General features: G+C 47.6%; 1 protein-coding gene across 1 annotated transcript in view; it reads left to right on the forward strand.

Moving 5' to 3' along the window:
- The window catches only part of HDAC4 (histone deacetylase 4), a 335,893-nt gene that overhangs the window by 18,915 nt on the left and 292,210 nt on the right, over positions 1 to 24,768 (forward strand). Inside the window, exon 2 of the mRNA XM_044751535.2 lies at positions 22,697 to 22,933. Within this exon, the coding sequence (XP_044607470.1) occupies positions 22,912 to 22,933 (22 nt within the window). The 5' untranslated portion in view covers positions 22,697 to 22,911. The remainder of the gene's footprint in view (positions 1 to 22,696; positions 22,934 to 24,768) is intronic.

Below are 24,768 nucleotides of genomic sequence, written 5' to 3' on the forward strand. Positions count from 1 at the left end.
CAGGTGGCAGCAAACCGTTGCTGATGGGACATGTGCAGGCGAGGTGGAGCTGTCAGGCGACGTTTTCCTGGGCTGGTGTAACTGATGTCAGAGGTGACTTCTTTCATAGACAAGACCAGAGACAGAGCCAGAGGAGGTGACATTTGGCAGAATTGCTAGCAGCCACAACTGCTGTCACTCAGGGGTGGTTGGGAGGCCCTCAGGAGGAGGCGCCAGATGCTGTGGGCAGCGCCTCCGCAGACTGGGTGTGTCCCTCAGCTCCATGAGTGTTCACAGGCATGCAGTGTGGGTCTGGTGGCCGTGCCACGGCTGCTCGGGGTGTGCAGAGGTGTCTGTCTGGGAGGGGCTGCCCTGGAGTGACTGGCCTTTCCAGTCAAGACCTCTGCTGGAAGCCACCTGTGTACGCGGTGCTTTCCCATTGTCGTTGTCATGTGGTCACTTTTGTTGTGTGCTCATCTCCGTGTGCCAGCGACATTTGGCCTCGGGCTTGCTGGAGTTGGAGTCCACAGGGATCTGCTGCCCAGCTGCGAGCTGTGTCCTACCCACTGGTACCAGTCTCCTCGTCCTCCTCTGCTCTCTGCTGGGCCTTGCGTCTGCCTCGCCGAGGTGTGATTGACAGGTAAAATGGTGTACATGTGCGGTGTGCAGCGGGATGGCGTTATGTACATATACATCGTGAGATGATTGCTGCCGTCGGGTTAGTAGCATAGTAACACGTCCTTTTTTTTTTGTACGTGAGAATGCTTAAGATCTACTCTTCTCAAATTTCTAGTATTCAGTACAGACCTAACTGTGTCACATGCCGCACATCCCATCCTCAGGCTTGTCCATCTCATAATGGGAAGTTTGTACCTCTGACTGCCATCTCTCCATGTCCCCCACCCAACCCTGCCTGCTGTTCTTTTAGCATCACTCAAGTGTGGTCGCTCGGCTGTATTCAAGGACACTCAGTGAGCTCAGGAGGATCAGGGTCCAAGGCACAGGAAAGAACTGGAAGGCGGGAGAGCAGGCCCCGGGCCCTGGTCTCGTCTGCTCTGTGTCTGATGGCGTTCATCACCCCACCCGGGCCATGATGCACAGTGGCTGTGAGGTCGCAGGTCTTGGGTGTGGTCCGAGGAAGGCCTCGTTACTAACAGCAGTGGACACACGCTTTAGGGCCAGGCTGGTCAACAGAGTCCGTCTCCTGCCTCTCATGGCAGGCAGCGACAGCCCAGAGGACTGTCTAGAAGTTTCCGCCTAGGGGGCCATGACCAGACAGTGCCTTCCTTGGGGGCAGGAGGGGTGGAGTATCGTTGCCCAGACTTGTCAGCCCTGCTTTAGGGCCAGTGCTGGAAACAACACAGTGTGAGACGAGCAAGGGCCCAGAGGTGGCCCAGCGGCTGTGGGGATGACGATGATGTGATGACACCTGTAGTCGGATGGGGTGGCCACCAGGCACGAGTCCTTTTATCCAACACTCTCTCGACAAGGAACAGAGACAACCCGGGCTGGGTGGGTTTGCCCGCAGTCCAGCTGGGTAGTAACTGGTCAGGGTGGAGCCTGGGGACCCGCATCTGCTTGGGCATCCAGACTCCTCTGGCCTCCTGAGTGCCGCCGAGGAAATGCCATCCAGGACTCCTGGCAGTGCTGGGCAATGGTGCAGCTCCGCCCCCCGTGCAGTCCTCCACACCCAGCTTCTCCTCGGCTGGCTGTTGGCAGCCTTGTGTTAGAGACGAGTGAACAGTCTGGACTGGACAGAATAGTGAGTTACTGTGTAGTGTGTCATTGCAGTGTGCTGTTTGTGAGAGGCGAGGTGGCGGGTGGCATCCAGTGCCACTTTGTAGATGGCTGTGAAGTGTCACTCAGGTCGGGTGCTCTGTGTGCCAGTCCTGGGGCAGGACTCCATCCTCGCTGCGGGCCACCAGACGCCCCAGCCTGGCTGTTAGGACAAGTGATGAGTGGTCTAGTCCAGAGTGCCAGGCACAGGGTGGGCGTTCGGGAACTGTTTGGGGGAAGTGAATGGACCTGGGGGCAGAGAGACTGGGGGTTCCTGGCCTTCCTCTCACACCTGTGACCCCCTCCTGGGCCCTGGCTCCCACGCCTCCAGCCTCGCCGGCCTCCTCCTGTGTTGCTGCTCTGTCCTGCTTGCCTTCCCTTCAGCCCCTTCTCCCAGGTTGGCGCTCCTCACAGCACCCCAGGCCCTCTTCTCACTCTGCACGTCCTCCTGGGCTGAAACCCTCAGATCTCCTGAGGTGTCCAGCACCACCCCTAACAGACAACTCCCCCATCTGCTGTCTAGCTCACGTCCCTCTTCAGTCTTAGACTTGCATCTTCAGCTGCCCCTCAGATGTCTCCCCTTGGATTCCCACCGACACCCCAACCTCCCTGTCTTCACTTCTGAGCCCACCGTCTCTCCCCTCCCTCCTGCCCAAGTCCTGCTCTCCCTTGCATGATCCTTCGTGGTACTTTCATTTGGTACGGAATTCTTGATTCAAAGTTAATTTTCCTTCAGAACTCAGAAGCCAGTATGACAGGGCAGGCTGGTCCTGTGTTGCTGACGAGAAACCTAATGCCGACCTGTTTCTCACTCACTTTCAGGTGTCTTATTTTGATTTTCTCTAAAACTGTAGGATCTTCTCCTCAGTCTGGCATTCTGGAATTTTCTAGTGTGGGACTTTTTATTCTGGTAACATTGGTTTATAACATTATACAAATTTCAGGTGTGCATCATTATGTATTTTGATTTTTGTGTAGATTAAGTCATGTTCACCACCCAAAGACTAATTACCATCCCTCACCACACGTGTGAGCCTAATCGCCCCAAAGACTAATTACCATCCCTCACCACACGTGTGAGCCTAATCACCCCTTTCGCCCTCCTCCCTCTCCCTTCCCATCTGGTAACCACCAATCCAATTTCTATTGCTATGTGTTTGTTTGTTGTTGTTTTTCTCTTCTATTTATGAGTGAGATCATGCGGTATCTGACTTTCTCCCTCTTACTTATTTTGCTTAGCATAAGACCCTCAGGGTCCATATATGTTGTCACAAATGGCCGGATTTCATCATTTCTTATGGCTCAGTAGTATTCCATTGTGTATATATACCACATCTTCTTTATCCGTTCGTCCCGTGATGGGCGCTTAGGATGCTTCCAAATCTTGACTGTTGTGAACAATGCTGCAGTGAACATAGGGGTGCATGTATCTTTACACATTCGTGTTTTTACGCTCTTTGGATAAGTACCCAGCAGTGGAATAGCTGGATCGTATGATAGTTCTATTCATGAGTCTTTTGGGAATCTCTATAGTGTTTTCCATAGTGGCTGCACCAGTTTGACTCCCACCAGCAGTGTGTGAGAGTTCCCTTCTCTCCACATCCTCTCCAGCATACATTGTGGGACTTCAAAAATTTATCCCAGTTGGCACATAGAGGACCCCTTCATTTTAAAGTCTTGTATGTTCATTTGGGGGAAGTTTCCTCCTCTTCCTCCTGTCATCATCATCATCATTCCCTTCTGGTCCCTGATGGTGGAATTCCTGAGTCCATTTAGGGCCACCTTTGTTCTCTAAGATTTACTCCGCGAGACCCTCGGTCCCTCTGGCTTTGGTCTTGGCTTTTGCCTGCCTGCACTGCAGGACTTCCTCCTGTGGCCTGACTGCCTGTGTTGGCAGCCGTCAGTGCTGTTTGCTGCCATTAGGGTCTCCATCCTCTCTTGCTCTTGGTAGAGGTGCTGGAATTACCTCTGTTTCTTCTGGGGTCAGTTTTTCTATTTATCTTGGTCATTTTTTTTCTTGCTTCAACTTTTCCCTAAATGACTGGTGAATTATCTGTTCATATTTAAGGGTGAAAGGAAGATAAATTCCAGATGGACTCAAGGTGTGAATGTAAAAAGGAAAGCAAGGACTCTGCCGGGATGGCCTCGGCATCAGGGGCCCCTCCTCCTAGGTCCAGGATCCCCAGGAGCTGTGAAGGACACATCGGACAGTGTCACATTTAAAACTTCTGATTGGATAAAGATACTATCAGTAAAGTCAATAAGTAAATGAGAGTTTTGGAAACATGTGTAACATCTGACAGCTGTAATAATATTTCTGTTATCCAGAGGCTTCTCACAAACTGGAGAGAAAGACAAGTGTAGAAGCTGGACACAGACTGGGCAGCACAGGGGAGCAAATTGAAAGGGAGAGATGCTCAGACTCCCTGGTACATCCTGGGGAGAGGGGGCACAAGCGCTATGGAGAGGGCTTGCACTGTTTACCCAGAGTGGCAATAGGTAGAAAGACGATGTCTGTGCAGGAGGGCTGTAAGGGGACAGTCTTCTCAGCCGAGGCTGGAGGAGGGGCGGGCAGTGCAGCCTCTGGAAATCATTTGCTTCCATTTTCTGAAACGGGAAACACACACACAGATCCCTGGCCTCGGCGCGCACTCCCAGGACTGTGCCCCATAGGAGCGCAGGTGCCAGCACGGAAGGATGCTTGCGCTCGGTGGTCCTGGTGATGAAACAATGGGAAGAAAGTCTGTGCCTGTTAGTAGGGGAGTGGTTGGCTAAATTTTGGCACAACCACACGATGGAATATTCCAAGAAATACTGTTGAATGAGAAAAGTAAGATACTGAGAAAACTGTTTGATAAAATCACATTTTTGTCAGGCAAACAGTGACCACCTGGTGGGTGTATCTACGTGTATATATCTGTGTGAGTGTGTGTGTGAGAAAATGGAGAAAATTGTAGCCTGTCCCCATGCAAAAGATCACCTGTTGGATGATTGATGTGGGGAGAGGAGGAAGAAGAAAGAAAAAGACGACTGCTCTAAGAATAAAGCGGTGTGTCTCCTGTCGGTTTATGTAAACTGTCCATCCACGTGCATTTGTGCATAGATGACGTGGAAAGACGACAGCCCGGCTGCTGGCCAGGGGGCGGGTTGTGATGTTTCCGTGGAAAACGAGTTGCGGAGCCTTGTGGGGTGTGGGTCTCTTTCTGGTAAAGACAGAAAGGGGGCCCATCCGTGTGTTTGTGGGCTTGTCTCCAACTGTAGGAGCAGTGGCAGACCCCAGGCCCGAGGGAGGACCCTGGTGAGCTTGCCGGGTGACTGGGGAGACAGATCACCCTTGTATGTCTCTGCTGTCTTGTGCACCTTGTCAATGGAAACGTGGGTGAAGAATCGCTTCGTCAGGGAATGAGGAAGCGGAGGGCTGAGTGAGCTGAGGGGGGCGTGGGGCCGACGGGAGCTGGGGGTTGGTGTTGGGCGGGATGGACTCTTCAGTGCTGAGTGGAGGGCTTTTCTTCCTGGACTCCCTGTGGGGCAGCCAGCTAGCCTTCCGGGAGCTCCAGAACTGGACCGTCACAGAGGCCCTCGTCGCCCGTGGCCCTGGCGCCCGAGACTCGCAGGGATGGCCTGGGGAGGCGGGGCGCCGCGGACTTTGCGCCTCCTTGGTGCTGCTGCTTGCTCTTATCAGTTTGCATCTTCTAGATGTTTGTGGAACATTTGTTGAAATCTCTGACTGCCAAGGCCTCCTGACTCCCACGGGCTCTTCACTATTTTGGGTTTATATCTGATTTATTCTTGACCCTCATTTAATGAGACAAGGAAGGGGTGGCCCCTGAGCTCAGCTCACCATCTTGAGGCAAAATGCCCTTGGCGATACTATAGTCAAAGCTCCAGGCCGCTGCCCCGCCTGTGCCTGCCACGCCTAGGTGAGCAAGGTCTCCCATGCTGGGCTGCACTCGTGTGAGTGTGTGAGGGCGTGTGTTTGCTTGTGGGCATGCATGTATGTGTATGAGTGTGCGTGTGTGATTGTGTATGTGTGTGTGTCATTGAGCGTGTGTTTGTGTGATTCTGTGTGAGAGTGCGTGTGTGCACCTGTGTAGGTGTCGGCAGCAGCCGTGAGCCCGGCCTTCGTGGCCTGGGGCTGGTGCAGGCTCAGAACAGGTGTCTGCACGGACAAGGTGGCGGAGTCCCGAGGACCAGGAGCTCTGCCCAGAGCCCACTCCCCATCCAGGCCAGCCTCTGCCTGTGGCTGAGAGGAGGGGCTGGGCCCTGTCCACCTCTGTAGGGGATCATGGCCTTGTGGGAAGCCCTGTGGTGGACACTGTGTGGCACACTGGCTTCTCAGAGGGCGGGGGTGAGAGCCATGGTCCTAAACCACAGCTGGTGTCACTTGTCAAATTAGGAGATCGCCCTGTGTGGACACTCCCCACTCAACCCTGATGATTTAGTTAGCTGTCTGTAATTTAGCCTGAGGATGGTTTTAAAGTAATATTTTAAGAGAAAAAGACCGAGTGCCTTGTGGAGATGGGTCCCGAGGACAAGGAAGAATCCTGAGTGTAGTGATGCTCGCCCTGGGCCCCCTGCCCAGCCCCTCCAGGGCCCGAGGCCACCCGAGCGCCCAGCCTTTCCACCAGGTGCCCGGAGTGGGGGCAAAGGCAGACCAGGAGGCGGCTCTCCGCCAGGACTGCCTTTGATCGTACGATATCGAACGTCACCCGAAGCTCCGGGCCGCACTTCACAGGCCACATGGCTGGTGAGGCAGACGGGGAGTCGGGACTCGCGTGCTCCCTGGGTGGGTCCGTCTTTGGGTGGATTCAGCTTTGCAGGTCTGCTGGGTGACAGTCTTTTAAAATGCTCCTTGGGTTGGTTTGTCTCCTGTCCCCGAGGACCACGCCTGCACTCCCTACCCTGGGGGCCGCTGGGCCCCTGCCTGATCTTCCAGTGGGGTCGGGGTTTCTGTTCCCGTTCAGACACTTCCAGAACTTTGTGATGTTCCCATCAGCATGGAGCTTCCACCTTACCCTTCACTCCCCAGGTGGTTGCGGGTGCTCCGTGGTCAGGTATCATAGTAGCGAATTTGTATTTTTTAAATCCATTTCCCCGTGTGACCCCTTGGGAAAGATCAGGAACCTGCTGGTTACAGGTTCATGGAGCGGGCAGGCGTCTGTCTGGAAGTGAACTGCGCAGCCAACCACATTGCAGATTGTCTGTTTTCCAGGAGAAAGAACAGAGTGGAAGTGACAGGACTGGCTCGTCCTGGGAGTCCCTGTGGCCCGAGGTGGAGATGGGAGGCTAATGGTGGAGGGACTCATGCACTGTTCACGCAGTTCCACAGGTGGCGTGGGCTCCAGCTCCTTCTCTGCACCCTGAATTGTCCCCTCTTCTCTTGAGTTGTTTTTTGTGAAAGTGACCACGTTCTCTGCTTCTTCCTGAGAGAATGGCTGCAGGCCTGCTGGCACAGGATGGGGCGTGCTGTCTTCGCAGCGCGGGCCCCAGGTGTGTGCGCCCTCTCTGAGTACCAGGTGCCTGCCATAGGCCCGTACGGCATGTCCCTCAACGAAAGTGGGGGCCGGCTGTTAGCCGTGACCTGATGATCTGCAGCAATTTTGTTTATTTTTTAAATAGAAGTGGTTTTGCTTTTGTCATTATAATAAAAGTGCTCCTTGTAAACAGTGTCACAATAAGTAAGTTTAGAAAGTAGGAACTTAAAGGAACCCCTGAATTCTGCCCATACTTCCTAGGAAACTGGGTCAGTGATGGAAATACCCCTTCCGCATGTCCAGTTGGCTCCCAGCCACCTGCCCTTACTGCCAGCGGTGTGAGCTCTGGGCACGGACTCGCTCTTGGTCCAGACACGCATTTATTGGGACTGAAGCTGAGAACTGTGGGCAGTTCAGACACAGAGGCCCTGGCCCCTTCACACCGCTGTCCCTCTCAGGGACCCAGCTCTCTGTCCAGAAGGAAGCTGACGGGGGCAGGTGGGTGGGCCCATCCATTTCAGACCCAACAGTCAGGTCTGTCTCCAGTTTTCCAAATTTGTCTGACTTCTGTCAATCCTGAATTATTTCAAGAAGCTCTTCTGTTGCCTTGATGAGACCACCTCCACATGAAGAATGAAAAAATAAAATGGTGCACAATGGGATGTTAAACCTTGGGATCTCAATTCAGTTCAGGGTCTCCTTAAGTCGCCTCTGCCAGTGTTACTTGAATTCCTCAGTTAAGTTCTTTCTTTTCTCTGCCGGCTTCACGTCTCGTATCTGGCATTTAGAGACGTCAAGCGGAGTCTCCTAAGGAAGAATGTTGGGAATACGTCTACACAGCAGTGGTTCTCCAACTCTGGACTCAGGGGCCCTTACACTCTGAAAATTAGTGGGGACCGTAATGAGCTGTTGTTTAAATGACTTATATCTATTGATATTTACTGTATTGGAAATTAATACAGAAATTGAAAAACTATTCATTTAAAACTAAACAAACCCATTACATAGTAATACAGATAACGTACTTTTTAATGAAAAATAATCATTTTGTAAAACAAAATATATATGAGAAGAGAGGCATCGTTTTACGTTTCTGCCATCCCTGGAATGTCTGGCTTGGTGAAGACAGCTGGATTCCCTTCCCGCCTCTGCATTTAATCTGCTGTGATTTCACCCCTCATGTAGCCTCTGGTAAACTCCTCTGTACACTTGTGAGGCAATGAGGGCGAGGAAGGCAGGTCACATCTTACTGTCATCGTGGGAACAGTTTCGACTTCACGGTCCCCTGTCGTAAAGGTCTGAGGGAGGCGGCCCAGGAACCCTGGACCACACTCCGACAACCACTTTTAGAAGCAGTGGTTTCTGTCAGGTTGGGAGAAGGATAAGGAGGAGGTTTAACCTTTATCAGTGGAGTTGCTCAGTCATTTGGCCAACGCAGTCCACTGTCACTAAGCTGGTTTTCCTTCTCATCTGACTGTCAGTGATGGCGGGTTTCATGTGTGCGGGCGGTGAAGCGGTGTGTACTTGGGTTTATGGTGAGACAGTTGAAAGGTTATGAGGCTGTGTGTCCCCTTCCCTGGGGCTGTCCTGTGTGTCACACTGATCGCAGCCCCATTTTTCGAGGGGGTGTTGCTGCCATCTGCCCGGCACACCCCTGACCTTTGGTTGTCTCATGTGGGTTCACGGCCACTTGATGTTAAATGATCCATTGAGTTTTACACTTAAAAGTCAAATCCCCCGGCCCCCTGTCTGTCTGCCTGCTGGAATCTTTCCTCTGAAATTATGTTATTTAGCAGCTAAAGGAAACAGGTATTGTTTTATCTGGACGCTTTATCCATTTGGACCCTTAATCTAAAAAGTTTATTTTATCAAGAAGTTTCTACATGTTAAAGCTAGAATGCAGCTTTTTATCAATAAATAGACATGGCCATCTGGAAAAGGGATCCAGAAGGTTGGGAGCTGTTTTCTTGTGTAGAGAGAATTGCTGCTGTGTTGCTCCTGACGGATGACTGTTCCTGTGTGTGTGCATGCTTGTGTGTGTGCGCGTAAGGGTCCCGATGGCCCTCGTGTTGCTTGCTGCTGCTGCCAGTCTCCTTGATCCTCTCAGCATCCTGCTGTCTGGCCCCGCCAAGGTGGACGGAAGGAGTCTGGGCTGACGGAACCCTCGCCCTCTGTTCAGTGTGGCTTTGGTGTTAGTCAGATTTAGTGAAATGCTTCTTATGTTACTCCTGTTAGAGCGCACTGAAATGGAGTTTTATTACTTTCAAGTATAGAGCCTGTTATAAAACTAAAATATAAATTTGTCCCAACAAATTATGGCAAAAAAATCTTGTCTTCTCCTATGTGGCCATCTATCATAAAATGACACTCTTATAAAACATAATTAATTGCTAGACCTGACAGCCCATATTTCATTGAGAATGTTTCCTGAGCAAAACAATGTTTGTTTAAAAAGCTCACCATATAAATAAGATGCAGAAAAATCACTTAGTCAAGAGTTTGTTTTTTGATTAAAATTTATTAAAATTTAAATTAGTTGTAGTTAATTAAATTCAAATTAAATAACTAGTCAATTGAAAAATATTCCAATTAAAAATTATTTCATGGATATTTTTTCTGTCCGATAACAACTTAGGATGTCTTTGGGACTTGCATATATTCCCTCAGTTAAAATTGCCCTCCTTGTGTTTGCATCGATCGTCATGGACTTGGAATGAGTCCTGTGCTGTTTCCAGGAGGTTTAATTCTTTCAAGAGGGGGTAATTTGGCAAATATTTCCCATGTCCATGCTGACTGTGAGCATATAGCTGCAAGAACTGTATAATATTTGTCATTGCCCAGAAAGTCTAAGTAAAATAGTGCAAGTGAAACAGAGCAGCCAAGCGTTGTTTTGGATCTTTCTTTGATGCGAGATGGTGTTTGAGTGGTCGATTCTGTGCCTCTGTCTCCTAGCCAGTGTTCAGACGGCTGAGTTTCCACCAAGGAAACCCTCCCCTGACCTTCGCTTGAACCAGGAAGCAAATCGTGACCAGCATTCCTTGCGCCCCCTTGTTCCTCCTTCCACTCGCTCCCCCCACCTGTCTTAACTGCTAACAGCATGGATTAGTTTTACCTGGTTTCAAGTTTTATACACCTGGAGTCACACAGCATGTGCTCCTGTGTGTGCATCTGCTCCTGTCAGCATGATGTTTGTGCGGTTCATCGGTGCTACTCCTGGGTGTGGTTTGTTTATTCTTATGCTGTAGAGTATTCTGTCCCATGGCTGTACCACAATTTATTTGTCCATTCTACTGATGGACGTTTGGGAGCTTTCCAGTTTTTGGCGACCGCAGCTAATGCTGCTGTGTCATTCTGGTAAGTGACCCTGGTGACCAAATGTGTGTATTTCTGTCGAGTATGTCCTCCGGCGTGGCTTTGCAGGGGCACAGGTTTGTGTATTGTTGGCCCTGGCACGTGTCACGCGGCGGGCTGCAGAGTGGTTTGTCGTTCGCACTCTTGGGGCGGAGAGTGACAGTTGAAGTTCTTCCGCATCCTTGCCAGCACTTGGTTCTGCTTTGGCTTTTAAACTGAAGCCATTTGTAGTTTCCCGCCGTGGTTGTAATTTGCATTTCCCTGTGATTATGGGTGCCAAGCCCCTCTTCATGTGGTTAACCATTGGAATCCTCCTTTGTAAAAAGTACCTGTGCATCTCTTTTGCCCATTTTTTATTTGGGTTGTCTGCCTTCTTCCTAATGATTTTAGAAATTACTTATGTGTTTTGGGTACCAGTCCTCTGTGGGGTGTATGTTGGGCAGACTATTTTCTCCTGTTCTCTAGGCTGACTTTTTACTCTTCTACAGGGCCTTTGGGTAAACCAAAGTTCTTAATCTTGTTGCACTAAAATGTATCATTTTCTTTCTATTATGGTCAGTGCCTTAAAAAAAGATTTTTAAAACCTATTGAGGAAATCTTTATTCACCTGCAGATGGTTTTCCTCGTTGTCTTTGGGCTAGGCTTTGTTGCCTTACCTTTGACCTTTAGGTCCATGGTCAAGCTCACACTAGTTTTCATGATGGGGTGCTGCCCTGGTCATGGTTCATTTCTGTTTCCATATAGATAGCAGTTGACCCAAGCACTGTTTATTGAGAAGACCCTGATTCCCTGTGGATTTGGAGTGCGCTCTTCCAGAATAAGATTACTATATTTGTGTTGGTCTCGGGCATATTCTGTTCCTTGTTTTGTCTATTCTTACGCTAATATCTTAATTACATAGGATTATAATAATTACTGATATTTAATAGTATAAGTCCTCCAGGTCTGTTTTTCCTCAAGATTGCTAGACTTTGTGCTTCCATGTAAAATTTAAAATTAACTTATCAATTTTCAAAAAAATTCTGGTGGGATTTTAATTGAGATTGCATTGACCAATAATTTGGGAAACATTGACATCTTAACCATATTGGATTTTCCAATGCATGCACATGGTATATTCCTTCATTTATTTAATCTTTAATTTCACTTGGAATGTTTCATAGTTTAATGTGTAAAGTTCTTAAATATCTTTCGGGAGATTTAGCCCTGGATATTTGCTGACATTGTAAATGGTATCTTCTTTCAAAGCTTATTTTCTACTTGTTTGCTGCTGGTATGTAGAAATACAATAGATTTTTGTATATCGACCTTGTAACCAGTGATCTTAAGTTCACTTAGGAATTTTTATGGTTACTGGTAGATTGTTTTGAGTTTTCTATGTACACAGTGTATTGTCTGTGAATAATGTGGTTATCTTTTTCCTTTCTACTCTTTGTGCCTTTCATTTCTTTTTCTTGCCTTGTTACCCTGGCTAGCATCTCCAGTATGGTGTTGAATGGAAGTGGTGAGTGGGGTATCCTGACCTCATTCCCAATTCAGGGAATGGCTCTCTGATGCCTTCAGCTGATGATTTGCATCCTTCATTCCACATTGGGGTGCTGCAGGCTGCATGGCTCTTGGCCGTCTCTTTGGTTTGACTAACAGCTTGCTGTACCCCCCCCCCCCCCCCCCCCAGCCAGGCAGGCTGAGGCTGTGGTGGGGAGGAGTACGGACTTTGAGCTGTGGTCATTCTTTGCCCATGTGACGGGATGCGGAGGACTGTGGTGAGTGAGAAAACATGTCCTCCTTGCACTGCCACATTTCTTTGTGGTCACCTAATGAGATTTTTAAAAGAATGTTCTCTTAGGGATTTATAGTTTCTAAGACTTTTACTCTTTGGAAGGTTTATGGCCTATTCCGTGAAATTGGGTCAACTGAAATTTCCGAGGGCAGCTGCAGGCGGGAAGAACTGTAGGTAATCCTAGATTCAAACGTTTGGTGAAGGAAACGTTAGCACACACTTAAGCTGTATTGACGCATTTAGTTTCATTTATTCTGTATGGAGCAGAAATAAAAATAAAGAAAGAGATGACTTTAAATAAATACATACTAGTGTCAGTGGCTGCCTGGTTAGTGGAGCGACCATGCCTTTCTTTCTAAAGGTGCTTCTGGGTCAGAATGACAGACTCCTCAGTGCTCTCACCCTCCTGAGTGTGGGCTTTTGATTTGTGTCGTAAATCAGGAAAGAAGGCCGTCATAAAAGTAGTGTATTTCAAGTCATAATATGCTCAACATTTGCTAACATTTATCAGAAGGATCTGCTTTATTTAGAGACTACAGATATGAATTTCAAATGTTCTTCATGAATAGGTTTCAGAAACCTTAAGCTCCTGTAATTTTTGAGATCTTAGTACCATGTGCTGTCTGTGTGTTTTCTTAGAAAAGCAATAATCTATTGGTTAGTAGAGTATCACACTTGAATTTTATTTTATTAAAATGTTAAGTTCCTCGTGTATTTTTACATTGTGAGCATTCCTTGGGTTGTTCAGAGACGTTCCATCTTAAGAGATGCTGATGCAAATGGGAGAAAAGAGGAGAAAAATGGTAAACGAGTCAGACTACTTTAGTGATAGGCTCTCCTCTTGGATTGAATGGGAAAGATTTTTCTTTCCTGGTGGGGCTGAGGTGCTGTTGCTTTCTTTGTCAGGAGTTTAATGTGGTTTTCAGCGATAAAGTAGTTTGTTCTGAACTCCTTAATTTCCGCCTCTGTCCCACCGTCTTCACGAAGGTGTGCGGATTCCTGTTTAACCTGGGTGTGCTGAGGGATGAAAGGCTCTTTGAGTTCCTGTCGCCTTTCTTTCTAATCGCACGCAGCCCCTGCGGTCCTCTCTGAGGCAGTGGCTGTCCTGAGGCCCCCATGCTTGGATTTCTGGAATCTTCCACATTAGATGTGGCCCTTAGCCTCTTTCCTGTGACCTCCAAAAGGTGGAGCACTGTTTCTTTTGCAATTCGCTTTTGACTTCAGCCCCTTTTGAGGTGATTTCTGCAGTGGATTCAGGAAAACTTTTCAGAAGTTTGTTGAATTCAGCACAGTTTTGTTGCATGGCTACTGTGTGCGCATCCCTGGGCTCCAGCAGTGCAGCCGCATCCCTGCTATCATGGGGGTTCCATTCCAGCCGGGGTGGCAGGGGCTGACGATGGAGGAAAAATGAACAAATACAGTGTAGCATGTCAATATCAGAAAAAAATAGAGTTTTGGGGGAAGAAAGCAGAGTGAGGGGAGCGATGCGTGGGGTGGTGGGCTGCGGAGATAGGTCAAGAAAAGTGGGGGGCAAGCCCCACGGATGTGTGGGTGCAGACTTCCAGAGAGGGACGGACGCAGGAGGTCGGCTTCTTGTGCCTGGCTCTCCAGGGCCGCTGTGGGCTCTTGCGCATGGCTCTCTAGGCGGTGCTGGAGAACGGGCGTTTCCCAAATGCCTTGCCCGCTGAGCCTTTTTGCCTAAAGCCTCTCCCGTGAGTTCCACTGAAAGCACTCTCCGAATGCCAGCTTACTCCAACCCTGTAATTTTACAGGGGAAAAGCAGCCCAGAGAAGGCGGGAGACTGGTGCAAGGTCATCCAGCTCGCTGCAGCAGCCTGGGCCAGATGGAGCTCAGGCCTCTCCCAGCCTGGTCCAGCACTCTCTCCTGAGCCTGTACGGTGGTGTGAAGGGACAGTGTGTCCCTGTTGGTTCTCACGGAACTTACAGCGGAGCGCAGGAGGCAGACGTTGCTCAGCCGAGCCAGCAGATGCCGGCTAGAGCCCAAACTGGCCGAGTGCTGCCGCCGAAGCTGGGAGCTGGGAAGACCTGAGTAGTCCCAGCTGTGGTGGCTGCTGTTGGGGCCCCGCTGAGCCAGTCTCCGCAGCTCCGACCTGGGGGTCCCCTGCGGCGCTCTGTGGCATTTGTCTGCCCAGTCCTGTTCCTTTTTCTTCTGGTCACAGCGTTTCGGCTTTCTGGGAATGACCTCTTTCCCATTGGGTTCACTTTGGTGGGGCTGCCAGGCAAGGTGTCTGTCCCTGCCCTGGCCAGGAGGTCTGACTCACACAGCCCAGCAGGTGTGGGCCCCTTGGGATAGGAGTCCCAGACAAGCTTCCCTTGGGGACTGTCCATTGCTTCCTGCCCCCCAATTCCTCCAGCCGGCTGGTTCTCCAGCTTCCTTCCAGGAGGTTCCTTTGTTTGACTAGATCCTCCAGGGTCCATTTCTGTTGCTTGTAACCATGAGCCCCTGACAGGTGCACCATGTTCTAACAGGCCCGCGTTCTGGAACCCGAGGTCTTACCTCTTTTGGTTCAAGCACTGTGTTCCGGTTTCTCGCCCTTGGAGGAAGGGCTCGCAGACCGGGCAATGAGGTTCCAGCTATCGGGGTCTAGAACTGGTCCTTCAGCCTCCTGGTTCTGGGTCCACTGTCATCCAGATTCTCCTGTCTCTGCTTCTCTGAACCCCAGCTCCCACTGCCTTTCTCTCGGGGCTGTGGGCCTCGGCACAGCCTGGCTCTGAGACAGCCTTCACCAGAGGCAGCCAGGAGATGGCCAACTCTGGGCTGGCAGGGGCCACTGGTGGCCACAGGGGAGCCCCAAGGCTGGGAGTGGGCTGAGTGGAAGGATGTATTCTCCTTGGCACTCCTCAGGGTCCGAGCCCTGGCTCTGGGAGGGGTCCCCTCTGGGGAGGGAAGCCATATCCGGGTTGGTACTGTTGCCTTGGCCTGTCCCAGAGCGCAGCCTAAACTCTGTACTGCTCAGTCACCTTCAGGGACCTCTGCGTCCCGGGGTACGGAGGACAGGGTATTCTGCAAAGCCCCACTGTTTATCACACAATTGGATTCTGGAGAAATTACGTCAAAGGTGTTTATCTCATTAGCTTGGCAATGCGTTTAAAAGTAAGAAAAATCTCATGTGGTAATTGGGTTACACAGGTGTACCCACTTTCAAAATTGCACATTTGGACATTTCACTGTGTGTAAAAGGGGCCATAGGTGAAGCAAGAATGTCAGGAGGCTGGTGGTTGTTGAAGCTGGTGCTGTGGACTCATTATACTATGCTGTTTACTTCGTACATGTTTGAAATTTCCATAATACAAAAGCTTTTTTTCTTAAGCAGGAGAAATTTGCATTCAAACCCTGTAAAATCTTAAATTTAAATTGCAAATATCAATATGAATACATTTTTTTCCCCACTTAAAAAATTTGTATTTCTTACTCTTCACATATCCAAAAAATAAACAAACAGTTAAAACCAACCAGGATGTGGGAGAGCCCAAAATGAAATACAAATCCTGACAAATGAATCGGGCTCTATCGCAGGTGTGTAACCGACTGCACTGAGGGGGACGGGAGACAAGAGCTGACATGCGGGACTTTGGAACACTGTGTCCTGACCGCATACTGTGGGGCTGGAGGCAAAAGGAATTGGATATAAATGCTGGATGGAGTCTTGTCCGTGGATGTGTTTCTCATGTGTGGGGGCCAACAATTCTCAAACGACTTTGTGTGTATCCTAGAACAAATCAGAAAAAATATCATAGATAATAAGAACCAGGTTTCTCACTGTTGGAGAAATAAGTTGAAGATAAGGAAAGGGGGAGACTGAAATCCACCCCGTGACCTTGGATTGGAATCCGAGGTCAGGATAAATTCATGATTTTAAAAGCATAAACATAGGAATATAAATGTGTGAGTGGTACGCATGCGTGCTGTCTGCTGGAAGGGCCTACGATGACACATCTGGCACCCAGGTCTTGGTGCCTACACACAGTGCTCCAGAGAAGGGAACCAGGACTCCCTGGGGAGGTGGGTGATCCAGGCCTGTGACAGGGACTTCTTGTGGAACCAGAAAGTAAGGAGGTGCTAAAAAAAAGAAAAAGATTGGGGTGTGGGAGCTTGTCAGAAAAACATAGGAGCTGCCAGTGGCCAAAGCTCTAGCAACAAAATACATAATGATAGTATTGGAGTATAACACACAGAATAAAATAAATGTTCATGAGTGCATACTGATAGAAGTAATTGATTAAATAGAAAGATGGAGAGGTGACAGCTCATCCTTGCAGCAGAATCCTAATTAATCAATGCAGAAGAAAGGAAGGAAGTCAAATATCATCAGCCTCCATAAAGATGCCCAATGCATTGATTGTGGTCTCTCTCTTCTTTAGTGAGCTCCGTAGTTTGGGTTTTAAGGCATTTGTTTGTTTCGTCTAAATTCTCAAATTTGTTGGCATAAAGTTGTTCGTAGTATTCCCTTACTGTGCATTTAATATATGCAGGGTCTATAGTTAATCCTCTCTCTCATTCTTGATATTGTTAATTTGTCTTCTTTCTCTCTTTATTTTTCTGGATCTGTTTAGGTAGAGGTTATTCATTTTATTATCTCAAAGAATCAGCTTTTAGTTTCATTGATTTTTCTCTTTTCTATTTCGTGGATTTCTGCTCTTTGTTGTCTCTTTTTTTGCTTATTTTGGGTTTGATTTATCCTTTTTCTAGCTTCTTAAGGTGAAAGCTGAGGTCCCTGACGTGAGACCTTCATCGGTAATATAGGCCTTCAGTGCTGTAGACTTCCCTCTGAGCTTTACAGATGTTGATATGTTGTGTTTTCATTTTCCTTCGTTTCAAAACACGTTCTAATTTCTGTTGTAATTTCTTCTTTGACCTATGAAGCATATTTATTTTCTAAATATTTGGAGTTTTCGAGATATCTTTGTTATTTATTTCTAATTTAATTTCCAGTAGTCAGAGGACATACTTTGCATGACTTGACTTGAGTCCTTTTAAATTTATCCAAACTTGTCTTATAGCCCGAAAGATGGTCTCTGTTGGTAAACATTCTGTGTGCATTTGAAAAGAGTGTGAGGAGTGTGGCTCTGCTGCTGTTTGTAGAGTCTTCTAGAAGCGTCCTGTCAGGCAGGTTGGGTGGTAGTGTTGTTCAAGTCCTCCCTGTTCTTACTAATTTTCCGTCTGCTTGTGCTAACAATTGCCGAGAGCAGGGTGTCGAAATTTCCAGCTAAAACTATAGGTTTGTCCATTTCTCTATACTTCATTAATTTTTGCTTCATGTATGAAGTTCTGTTATCAGGTGCATAAATGTTTAGGATTGCCATGTCCTCTTGATGAATTGACCCTTTATCATCATGAAATGGCCTTCTTTATCTCTGGTGATAGTCTTTCTTTAAAACTTACTTTGATGGTATTAATGTAACCGTTAGAGCGTCATTTTGCTTAGTATTTGCATGGTATGTCTTTTTTCATCTTTTACTTTTTACCCATTTGTGTCTTCATACTTAGATGGGTTGCTTGTAGGCACATATAGTTGGCTCTGTGATGCTCGGGGAAGGTTTATTTTACGTATAAAATGCACCACCTTCCCCTCCGAACCATTTTCAGCCCTGCCTCCGACACGGTTCCTCGTTACACTCTGACAAAGTAGGGTCTGGCTTTTTTCTCCAGTCTCACCATGTCTGCCCTTGAATCAGCGTGTTGAGACCACTTGTTGTGCTCATTGATGGAGCTGGCTTTAAAGCTGCCAATCTGCTATTCGTTTTGTGTTTGTCACTTGTCTTTTTTGTTCTTTCTCCTCTTTTTCTTTCGTTTGCATTGAGCATTTTTATGATTGTAGTTTATTTCCTTTACTGACTTGTTAACTGTTTATATGTATATATGTAACATATATGTATAACTTTATATATATTCACACATATGTATATATATGTAGAATGCTATTTCTTTTTTTTCTTTAAAGTGGTGCTTTAGGGTTTATTGTGTCGTCTTCAGCTCATCACCACAGTCTCCCATCAAGTGATGTTACCCCACTTCACATCTAGTGTAGAGACATTGTATATACTTCCATTTCTCCCTCCTCGTCTCTGTTATTTTTGACATGTGTTTTATTAATGCATATGATATAAACTTCTCAATACGTTATTATTTTGCTTTAAACAGTTCTCTTTTAAAGAGATTCAACATAAGAGAAGAATCTTTTGTATGTATATATGTCCCCTATATACATATAAACTTTTATAAGTTTACCTACATGGTTGCCATTTCCGATGCTCTTCACTCTACGTAGATGTGTGTTTCCACCTGCTGCTGTTTTCCTTCTGCCTGAAGGACTCCTTTAATATTTCTTTAGTGCAGGTCTGCTGGTGATGAATATTTTCAGCTTTTGAATATCTGAAAACATCTCTGTTTCACCTTTGTTTTTGAAACATATTTTCACTGAGTATAGCATCCTAGAGCCAGCTCTGGTGGTCTAGTTAAGATCTGGTGCTCTCCCCGCTCTGGCCCAGGTTCGTGTCCCAGTCAGGGAACCACACTGCCTGTCCGTCGGTTGTCTCACCGTGGCAGCTGCATGTTGCTGGGATTCGAAAGCTGTGCCACCGAGATTTCAAATACCAGCAGGGTCACCCATGGTGGACAGGTTTCAGTGGAGCTTCCAGACAAAGACAGACTAGGAAGAAGGACCTGGCCACCCACTTCTGAAAAAATTGGCCGTGAAAACCCTATGAATAGCAGTGGAGCATTGTCTGATAGAGCACCAGAAGGTGAGAGGATGGCGCAGAGAGACAAACAGGGTTCCGCTCTGCTGTACGTGGGGTCCCAGGAGTCGGAATCCACTTGATAGAAGTAACAAATAGCATTCTAGGCTGACAGTTGTGTTTCTTCCCCTCCCTCTTTGCTTTGGAAAGTGTTGCCCCACTGTCTCCTGGCTTGCATTCTTTCCCCTGAGCAGTCTGCCGTTGTTCTAATTTTTGTCTTTCTGTCTGTGATGGGACTTTTCTTCCCAACTGCTTTTATGACATTGTCTGAAGACTCGTGTTAAGAAATTCGACTATGTTGTGCCTTGGGGAGTCTTCATGTATTTTGTGCTTGGAGTTTGTTGAATTTCTTGGATCTATGGGTTTATAGTTTTCATCAAATTTGGGAACTTTTAAGCCATACTTCTGCAGATGTTTTCAGTGTCCTCCCTGCCCTACAGCCGGGACACTCTCTCCGGGCAGACACCCGGGACGACTGTGGGGCTCATCTCGTTTGTTTCTCTTCTCCAGGATTACCATCCTGTGTTGCCTGGTTTCCAATGTCTGAAAACCATAGTTTCATTTATTTTATCTGTTTCATGTGGGAGAGTAAATTTGGTCTTTGTTACTCTGTTTTGGCTAGAAGCAGAGTTCTGATTGTCTCCAGGGAAATTTTTAATTGTCAAAACTTTATTAGAAGCTTTTGGTTTAAAATAAATAGCGGTAGCATCAATAGCTAATATTGGGACTCTTCTGATGTGCCAGCGCTGACGTGGTGCTTCTCCTCTGTTAACCCATTTAGAACCACACCCCTGTGATGTTCATAGCACTGTTTCTCCATCTTCATTCCCATTCCTGTAGGTTAGGAAGCGGGGCACAGAGAGACCACATAACTCTCTCAAGGTCACCTTCATGTTAAAATGGGGATCTGAGGTTCAAATCTGGAGCCCAGGATCCTGGCATTTCTCGTTTTCACCTCTATGCTCTTAGCCGTTAAGCTGTACTTCCCACCAACAACTGACTGGAAGTTTCTGAAAAGCCTTTCGGGTTCTCCTCAGAGACCCAGGGCACAGGGTCTGCTGATAGACTCACTGTGGCTGAAGTCGGAGGACCTGGGCTAAATGATGCCGATAGCAGTTCACCTGAGAGCAGGGAGGGAAACCCTCCTTCCCCTCTGTGTCTCCTGTGGTTTATGGTCACCCTCCAAACCAGCTGGAACCCTGGGAAGCTGTCCCTATGCTGCATGGAGCTGCTTTTCAAACCCTATGTCTCTCTGCCCCATGTGGACCCCTCCATTGATCCTGATAGCTTCCAGAAGGGGCTGGTCTATGTAGAACATGGTCTGGGTACAATGGAGAGCATTGTGAAATGATGGGCCCAGGTTGCTTTCTGGAACCATTTGAGTTCCTACAACATTGGGTAGGCTAGTATGGGAGCAGTCAGGAAGGGTCCTGGGTGCAGTGCGTACCGGGTGTTATGGGTTGAATTGTGTCCCCTCCAAAAAAGATTTATTGAAGTCCTAACCCCAGGACCTCAGAGTGTGACCCTATTTGGAAATAGGCTTGTTGCAGATGTGATCATTTAGGTTACATTGAGGTCATATTGGAGTCAGTGAAGCCCCTCATCCAGTGTGACGTGTGTCCTTATAAGATATTGTGGAAAATAGCAGCAGCAATGTGGAGAACATACTTGAGAACAGGCCTGGGAATGCAGAATAAACAACAGATGTGCCAGTGGTGAGAGAGGCCAGATACGATGGCGAGCTGCCAGCCAGATAGTAAGGAGTCTCAGAAGATGCCACAGCAAGTTTAACACAAATAATCATCATAGTTTCCTTGGGGAGCATTTTCCTGAGCAGAGAGAAGACCTGTATGTCTTGAAAGGTTCATGTTTGGAGCAAAATAAATGCAAAGAGACTCTTACCGTATATCTTCTGACAGCAGTTTTGAATTTCAAGATTAAGGAAAAAAAAATCCTAGCAGAGTCCTGACAGAAGAAAATGACAACAACAACAGCATCACTGGAACTCGGTCCCCAAGGGTGACCTAGAAAGGAGATGCTGTTAAGCTGCACTTGGAGTTCTCTGCCGTGCAGAGGGTGGGGCAGTGTTTAAAGATTTGGAGGGAGAAATGTTTGTGATCTGAGACTTTTATACCCAGCCAAGTTGTGATTTTTGTGTGAAGGATACAGAGCCATCTGAGATTTGCAGTGGTTTGCAATATACCGTCTACGTTGCCTTTCAGACAATGATGTTTCATTCTGATCAAGAGATGAGTAAGAATTCTGAACCTGAGATAAATAAGTCACTGTGTTGCCTAAGGAAATAACCAGATATAGAACAATAATCGTAAAGATATTATTCACAGAGTTACAGATAACATATAATTGGAAACCGCCTCAATAGCCGACCTTCAGTGAGTAATCCCTTACATGATGAGTTAGTTAGGATTCTTTGGTTATAAGCAATAGGGGGGAAAATCCTTGAATAATTTAATCAAGGACAGGGATTTGTCTCATGGTTAAAGGAAGAGATGAGAGAGAGGCCTCAGAAGCGCCTTGAGACAGGTCAATAGGAGAATCTTCATCCTTACCGTTTTCTCGATTTCCATAATCTAATTATAAAAGTAATACCTGTGAGTCACAGAACAGTTTAAAAAGTCATCCATGAGCCCATCACAGAGGCCAAGCCTTGCTGTCTGGACTTCTTGGACTTGTCTCTGGGCCCTTCTGTTCCGTGACTGACCTATGGAAGAGTCTGGTCTTGGACAGAGGATCTGATGAGCTGAGCTAGAGTCACGTGCCACCCTTTGGTCTGGCCACAGTGCCCTGTGACGGGCAGGCTCATCAGGACCACCTGCAGTGGGGAAGGGGCAGCTTCTATCACAAATGGACGGGAAGCAGCCCTTCAAAAGGTACTACCAAGAGTTGTTAATGACACTGGAAAATTCTCGACTGTGAAATCAACAAAGAGAAGAGGATGTACAGCTGTAGAGCTGGCAGTCTGTATGGGCAGAAGGCAAAGAAAAAAATGTCAGAATGTTTAGCAAGTGTTGGCCTCTGTGTGATGGCATCGTGGATGACTTTTTAAACACTCTGATGAGCACGCGTTACTTTTATCATTAGAAAATGGAAATACACTGAGAAAATGGTAATTATAAAGATGGAAACATGGGGAAACATTTAAGGTGTGTTAAGTGAGGGAAGCTGAAGTCAGACTTAAATTCTGTGATTGCAACTGTGTCACAAATGTTTGTGGATACAGGCTGGATGGGAGTGTGCCGAAATGAAAAAACGTGTGACAGGAGTGGGCTTAACCTGATTTTTCTTTTAAAACACTTTCTGTCGATTAGTGCCGAGACTGAGAAACTCTACTCTACAGACACCATTTTACACATAATATGTATTTTACACGTAGTAAATACACATATTTGCTAACAGATTCCAAGTGGTTTGTATGGGTAGAAACTATTCCATATGAACTGTTTCACCAATCCATGGTCAAAACAAGAGAGAAAAACACTAAATCAGTTTCCTTAGCTGGATGTTGCTGTCCGGACAAGAGCCCTGCATCCTCACGGAAGCCTCTCTTCTTTCTCTAGCCCCACAGGTCACCTCCTTCCTGAGAGCCGGTGGGAGACCCTGCCCTCCTCTGGGATTACGTGGCCTGGGAGACGTGGTCAGCGAGGCTCGGAGCTTCTGTGGCTGTGGTCCAAGCCTGCCGTGGCGGTACTTGCATGTGTTGGTGGAACTTTGGAGCTTGTTTACGTGGAAATTCTGAGCCATTTTGAACCGCTTGAAGGAGTGAGCTGCTAGCATGAGCTCCCAAAGCCATCCAGGTAAGGCCCGGCCCTCGTCCCGGCAGACAGCGTGCTCTGCTCCACGGAAATGGGGGCGCCGTGCCCGCGGCTTGCTTGCCGGATTTTGGACTTTTGCTTTTCTTAATAATGGCCACTGTTGGTTTATGACAGCACCAAGTGCAAAGAAGGTCGTTTGTGCTTCCTCTCAGTGAAAGGACCACTGATAAAGGCGTTGCGGGGATATGGGGTGAAGTCTCTGGCCTTGCTCTGCAGGCCGACTTGCGTGGCACACACGTTTCTTTGATGCCAGGAGAAAAGCATTGCGCCTTAGCAGGGTCATGTTTAAAGGTCAATTTGAAATTTGGAGAGTGGATGTCTTATCCAGTTTCTTTGGTTCTGGGGTCTCGGGGGGACAGCATTGCTCCTGTAACCGGGCCTCTGGGCTGAGTCTGAGAAGCACAGAGGTCGCGCCCCTCCGGGTGGCCTCAGGAATGGCTCCTGGGATTGAGTGCTCCTCGTTAGGTGCTGTGCTAAGCATTTTACAAGCACTTTGTCTTCACGCTGCCGCAGCGGTCTCAGAGCTGGAGGGAGGATGTGACTTGTCTAAGGTCACAGAGCTAACACGTAGCCAAACAGGATTGAAACCACCTTTGTCTGGCTCTTAGCTTCAGAAGCGTGTTATGGGCACATGTATTTAGGATGTCTCTTTCTCCCCTGGCAGAGTCACAGTGCACACACCCGATGGAAGCCTGAGTCCTGCCTTGGCCTCCTGACAGCTCTCAGCCTCTTGTGGGACTTGCGCAGTGCTCTGCCCAGCTGGCATCTGCTTCCAGTGCAGTGAGGGCTTTGGGGACACTTAGATAGTAGGTCTGTCCTGAGTTTGTGTGAGAGGGGAGGTTGCGGCCCCCGGACAAATGCTAGACATCCAAGAGACCCCGGTGTCTCCGGGTTCGGCTCAGAGTGGAGGCTGAGGCTGAGGATCTGGGTCTCTCTTTTGGGACTTCCCCAGAATGTTCTCACACCTCCCCTTGGCCTGGATTGGAGTTATCTGCAGGCTCTGGAAAGCAGGACCCTTGGTTGTATTTAGATATAAAGGCTTTATTGATTTAAATTGCTGACTTATTGATTGATATAAAGAAATGATATATGGTCATTGTAAAACAAAATTAAGCAGTCTGGATCGAAGCATGTAAAGTCAGGACTGAATGGTGCCCAGCTCTCTCCCTCCCACTCGGAGGGGCCGCTGTGGAGCTGGCAGCCTGCCTTTTTCCTGTGCCTGAACGTATGGGGGTGTGTGTGTAAACGTTTAATAGAGAGTAATCATCCCATGTGTGGGTTCTGTGTTTTATTTTTCACATTTTAATGCATTATGAGCATCTTTTGATGTTAGTATGGATATCAATCTGACTTTCTCTTTTCCATAGCTTGTAGATGGCTATTTCTGTGGTTGCAGCACTATTTATAGTGCAGCCCTATTTATAGCCCCAAATTGGCATCAGACAATTACTGTGCATACATTTTGCACATACACTTCTATAAGTATCTCTGTTGGATCAATTCCCAGAAGTAGAATTGCTAGGTCGTTGGGCATGTGCATTTAAAACGTTAGGTTTACTGTCAGATTGCTCCGGAAACTCTGTCTCAACTTATCTGCTTAATTACAGTTTATGAGGATGCATATTTTTCTTCGTCCGCACCAGCACTATGTCAGCATGCTAGGGGAAAATTATTGTTTGGATTCACATTACTGTATAAATGGGGATGCACATTTTTGTTTGACCTGGTATAGACATAATCAGATTTTGTACGTGCCACCCAGGCATTTGAGGAGAAAGGATGCTCTTTTTTTCCCTTTTTGTTTCTTTTTTTGGTCT

The sequence above is a fragment of the Equus asinus genome, chromosome 19, assembly GCF_041296235.1.
Source record: "Equus asinus isolate D_3611 breed Donkey chromosome 19, EquAss-T2T_v2, whole genome shotgun sequence".
Lineage (NCBI taxonomy): Eukaryota > Metazoa > Chordata > Mammalia > Perissodactyla > Equidae > Equus > Equus asinus.